At 38.4% G+C, this 5,979-nt stretch overlaps 1 protein-coding gene across 1 annotated transcript in view; it reads right to left on the bottom strand.

Moving 5' to 3' along the window:
* The window catches only part of LOC106875425 (gamma-tubulin complex component 3 homolog), a 57,446-nt gene that overhangs the window by 36,804 nt on the left and 14,663 nt on the right, over positions 1–5,979 (bottom strand). The window contains exons 4-6 of the mRNA XM_014923569.2: positions 5,500–5,567; positions 4,762–4,839; positions 691–878 (exon numbers count right to left, since the gene is read on the bottom strand). Of these exons, the coding sequence (XP_014779055.1) occupies positions 691–878; positions 4,762–4,839; positions 5,500–5,567 (334 nt within the window). The remainder of the gene's footprint in view (positions 1–690; positions 879–4,761; positions 4,840–5,499; positions 5,568–5,979) is intronic.

The following is a 5,979-nucleotide window of genomic DNA, read 5'->3' as shown; positions in this document are numbered from 1 at the left end:
GGCCAATGACAGTACCACCTGATTGGCACTCATGCCAGTGGAACATCAAAATTACATCCGAATGTGGGGTGTAACCGGCCTACTTATGAATACCCCTCATTCATTGGACAATGAACTTTGCTTGTGAAGATCTATTGAGGCAAGTGTAAACAAATCAAAATCGCTGACATGGCCAATGACAGTACCACCTGATTGGCACTCATGCCAGTGGAACATTAAAAGCACATCCAAGCGTGATTGTTGTCAGAGCCAAGGATTGGCTCCCGTGCTGGTGACATTTGAAAAGCATCATTCGAGCATGATCGTTGCCAGTGTCACCTTACCGGCACATGTGCCGGTGGCATGTGAAAAACAACATTCGAGTGTGGTTGTTACCAGTGCCGGTAGCACATAAAAACACCTTTTGAGTGTGGTCGTTGCCAGAACCGCCTGGCTGGAACTCGTGTCAGTGGCACGTAAAAGCACCCGCTACATTCTCAGAGTGGTTGGCATTTGGAAGGGCATCCAGCTGTAGAAACTTTGTCAGATCAGATTGAGCCTGGTGCAGCCTATGGCTCACCAATCCTCAGTCAACCGTCCAACCCATGCCAGCATGGAAAGCGGACGTTAAACGATGATGATGATACTCAGAATATGATGACTACCAGACTAACAAAGGTGCAGGTTTTGGCTGAAATTAGATGAGCTTACCTTGGAGGAAACTGTGTCTCTGGTGATGGAAGACTGCTAAAACCACTGCTAGCGGATGCAGATTTGGGAAATGATGACTGTGAAGAGGAGACATCCCCAATAGCATGTGAAATGTGGGTTGCATCGTTCATGATAGGTGTAGAGGTATAAAAACTAGTCAGGCTCTGACCAAACAGTTGTCCAGTTGACTGTGGAGAAAGATATAAAAAGAAAATCATTAATTCATTTTGTATAGAAGACTTCACATATCCCGGATAGCACAACCATACCACACATGTGAACAACTCTTAACCTTACAAGCACAAGAACACACACAGCAGAGTGCAACCCTCACACAACCACAAGAACATTGAAGCATATCTTCTTAAAAATTATTTCTACTGTAATTACTACTTCTATAAATCCATGAAATCCATCTAAACCTGCTGGATGCATTAACATTTTCTGCAACAGCATTGTCTAGCTGCTGCTAAAATTCCATACAGAACCCTTCTCAAATCCTACTCCCAAGTACTAACTTAACTACTAAGTCAGTGATTAAGAATCTCTCACTGATTAATTCATCTCCTCTAATGCAGATGTCTCAACATCACAATCTTTGAGGCACAGACTCTCCTCTTTTGGTGTTCTTTTACTCTTTTACTTGTTTCAGTCATTTGACTGTGGCCATGCTGGAGCACCGCCTTTTTTAGTCGAGCAAATCGACCCTAGGACTTATTCTTTGTAAGCCTAGTACTTATTCTATCGGTCTCTTTTGCCGAACCGCTAAGTTACGGGGACATAAACACACCACCATCGGTTGTCAAGCGATGTTGGGGGGACAAACACAGACACATATATACGACCGACTTCTTTCAGTTTCTGTCTACCAAATCCACTCACAAGGCTTTGGTCAACTCGAGACTATAGTAGAAGACACTTGCCCAAGGTGCCACACAGTGGGACTGAATCCAGAACCATGTGGTTGGTAAGCAAGTTACTTGCCACACAGCCACTCCTGCGCCTATGAAGTATTTCACAAGTATTTCCTTTTCACCATGTGCTGTAGCCTCCTTAATCACAGGTTATTTCATCTGTAAAGACCATCAACTTCAGAACTGAATTCACCCCTTTCCTTTTCTTCCTCAGTTGTTGCTGTGTAGTCCCTTGGTGGTTCTACTCAAACAGACCAACAGTACATAGGTAAATGATTAAATGTCCAGCCTCCCAGATATTCAATGCCTTCCTGCTGTTAAAGACCACACTACATACCTATGTTAGTAGAAGATCCCCTTTGTGGTCTCTTAACCTGTCAGAACAAGCAACCAAATCAATACTTCAAATTAACTTCTACATTCTTGAGAAGGGAACAAATGGATGTTATTCCTTAGCCTCTGCTAGCAGTACTTGCCATTCTCAGTTAGATGCTGTATTTTTGTGCTTTTTACCTGGCAGATATCATTCACTTACATCACATATCAATCATGCCAGCGTTTCATGTTCAACCACTGTTTTGTCTCACTTCTGTTCTTAAATGATAAATATGCAACATATCATACTCAATTGTTTCTCTCCTAATTCTGAAAAAATTTCCCTATCCCACTTTCAGTGCCAACACCTCACCACTGTACAGCATCATTCTCCGTTTTCACACTTCATACAGTCCGTTTCACACAGAATAAGAAACCATGATATTCAAAGCAAACAAAACATAGAAGTGATGTGAGAAAGAGAAGCAGATGAAGACAGTGGCTTAGTGATATGGAGCATACATGTTCAGACTTGCAGGCAAATTGTTAATACAAAAATTAATTAGTCTTAGAGAAACTGTGAAGGTATGTGACTTAGTTGTTAGGATATTTGGCTCATGATCATAAGGTCAGATGTTCCATTCCTAGCAGTGCATTGTATCCTTGAGCAAGACACTTTATTTCATGTTACTCCAGTTCACTCAGCTGGCAAAAATGAGTCGTACCTCTAATATTTAAAGGGCCAGTCTTGTTACATCCTGTGTCATGCTGAATCTCCTTGAGAACTACATTAAGGGTACGTGTGTCTGTAGAGTGTTCAGCCACTTGCATGTTAATTTCACAAGCAGGCTGTTCCATTGATCGGATCAACTGGAACCTTCCTCAGTGTAACCAATGGAGTGCCAATAAGGTAAAGAAACATCCAAAAACAACTGAATCTTTTACTAACACTGCTACTCTAAACAGATCCCAATCCTCCTGTTCCCTTCCCTAAAATTTCCAAAAACATATATCTAATGCAGTCTTTACAAATAATTATTCCTAAAATCTCATGCATGCAATTATAACTCCTCTATGTTTTAATGCTACAGCTATCATCATTTAATGTCCATTTTCCATACTGACATGAGTTAGACAGTTTGACAGGAGCTGCACCAGGTTCCATAATCTGTTTTGGTTTGGTTTCTGCAGCTGGATGCCTTCTTAACACCAACCACTTTACAGAATGTACTGGGTGCTTTTTATGTGGCACCATCATCAGTGCTTTTAATGTGGTATCACCACCAGTACATTTTACGTGACACCATCACCAGAATGCTTTCTATGTGGAATCTCGGCTTTAGGTTCTCAATTCTGTCATGGTGGGTATGTCTTCTCAACAAGAGCAATGCACTACATATCTCAGGCAAAAAAGAAATAATTTTATCAAAATTTAACACATTAACATGTGATACTTTTGGAGAAATATTTCTTGATTTTTGCTTACATAAACGTTGTGTTGTGGTCCTTATGCCAATCCATGTCATTGCAAGAAAATTTTACATTTTATCACTTATTTCAAAGATAAAAGACTTTTGTCTTCACAACTCTTTCACAATCAGATACAGTAACCCAGTTTGTGAGGTGATAATAAATTGGGAACTGATGCCTTACAGAAAGTAAGATACTGCCAGATATATGTATCATACTAATATTTTAATATGTAGGGGTGATTTGAAATGAAACCATTAGGTAGCTGGTCAGACATCACACTCAAACCACAGTAGTTTCACATGATTGGTCTATTAAGCAACTCATCAGCAATGAGCCATTGCATGATATCAGCTTCTAGCCATCTCATCATTCAATCTTCTAGAATATTCTCCCTGTACCCAATAAAAAAGTAGTTTTCGACAGTAATGTTGAGGCAGCCACATGGAGAAACAAATGGCACAAGAGGAAATGCGGGGATGATGCACTTGCAAGAGTTTACAGTGTCCCCTCCAAGCCAAGCAGAATGCTACTACTTACACTTCCTTTTGCATGAAATACGTGGTCCCAAATCATTCCAAGATTCAAGGAGGGTAGATGGTCATGTTAGTGAAACTTATAAGGAATCATGCTATCAACAAGGTTTTTTTTTTTTTTTAAGAAAATTATGAACATTGGGACCTTGCATTGACTGAAGCATCAGTAACAGATTCTCCAAGGAAACTTTTTTGCAATTCTACTGAACATGTGCCAACTTGGCAGTCTCCTACAGCTTTGGATGAAACATTATTAGGATATGGCTGAAGACTTAAAGTATGCAGTTCAACAGGCAAACCCAGATATCAATATTCAGTTCTCTGAAACAATTTTTAACCAAGCACTGATTGAAATTGAGGATCAAGTTTTGGCCATGGGAGACAAAAATTTGCAAGAGTCTGGGCTCTGGACTGCCAAAAACAAGCCATCGGATTAGTGATTTAACTTCAAGAGATATAGCAAGAGAGACAAATTATGATATCACAGGCTTGGTTACATTTGTGAATGAACATGAACCTAAACTTCTTCCAGAACAATGTTGTGCATAAGATAAAAATTATTATTATTATCATTTTTGTATTATGAATTCAGAATTGATTTCCCAATTGAAGAATAAATTTAATTTAGAATAACAAATTTCTATACAGCATATTTTGCTTTTTTCTTCCAATATATAAGGAACAATTTCATTCCTAGGCAACACTGGGTGCCTCTGCTAGTCTCAAATATAATGAACTAATATGATTATAATTAACAAACCTGAGCAAGACTGGGTACTGCTGTTCATTAGCTTAAAAATTATTAATTAATGAAAGAGAATATGAGAATTAATTACCAGCTGGTTGTTCAGCAAGTTACTTTCTTTCAGACGATACAGAAATACAAGTACAGATCCCTTTTGTTTGATAGTATTCTGAAACAAAACAAAGAAAAAGAAATTGTGATTTTTTTTTTTTTTTTCACATAGGGACAAGCCCAAAAGTTCTGGGACAAAAAATAGTCAACTATAATGATTCCAGTACTTTGCCATTTGTCCTTCCTAAGTCAATAAAATAAAGTATCGGTCAAGTCGACCTCAATGGGATTTGAACTCAGATTGTAATGGTTAATTGTGAAATACCACAAGGCATTTTATTTAATGACTACCATTAACCCTTTAGCATTTAAACCGGCCATATCCATCTCAAATATTCTACCTGCTTTAGGATCAAACTAGTCAGATCTGGTTTCTCACACCTACCCTACAATGTCATTCTAAAAATAAGCAGTCATTGAAATATCCAAGCAACAAGATAATATGTGAATAATTCAAAACAATGTCAATACATAACATTACATTTGACAATCTGAATGCTAAAGGGTTAAGCAATAATTATTTCCACCATAGACATAAGGCCGGAAATATAGGGAGAAGAGTCTTTCAAACTTTCAGCCCTGATAAAATCAAGAACAGGTTAAATACAAGGATACCCCAGCCACTGTACAAATCAACATAAGGTCATAAAATCGTTAATTGTCCACCCTGCAAAAAAAACTTCACGACAGTAAGAGTGTAGTGATCATGTTGACTTACATTGTTCTGGAATACTCTGTAAGAACTGGCAAATGAAGCAGCTTCTTTCTCTCTTCCATTTCTAGCTACTGCAATCAGAAAATGCACAACACTTAAGTACTGATGACTGAGAAAGAGGATAATATTTCAACATTAAGGCAGCAAGGTGGCAGAATCATTAGCACACTAGGCAAAATGTTTAGCAGCATTTCACAACTGTATTAAATAAAGCAAGAAATAAAGCAAAAATGATAGTGTTCAGTATGTTGGTCACACGAATTTCTGTCAAAGAGATATGGTTAAAAGTTGTACATCTTCCTCTTTCTCTCACATACCCATTCTTTCTCTCTTTTATTATTACTCCCACTGCCACCATCAACACTACTACTTTTAATAAAACATCATCAACTCTCTCTAAATTTCTTTCTCTCCTATTTTTTCTTTCTCTCTCTCTCTCTGTTCACCACCACCCACACCATCTCTATGCCTACTATTACTCTC

This window comes from Octopus bimaculoides, chromosome 19 (genome assembly GCF_001194135.2).
Source record: "Octopus bimaculoides isolate UCB-OBI-ISO-001 chromosome 19, ASM119413v2, whole genome shotgun sequence".
Classification (NCBI taxonomy): domain Eukaryota; kingdom Metazoa; phylum Mollusca; class Cephalopoda; order Octopoda; family Octopodidae; genus Octopus; species Octopus bimaculoides.
The sequence above is the reverse complement of the archived record's forward strand: the minus strand, read 5'-3'. Positions and strand labels throughout refer to the sequence as shown.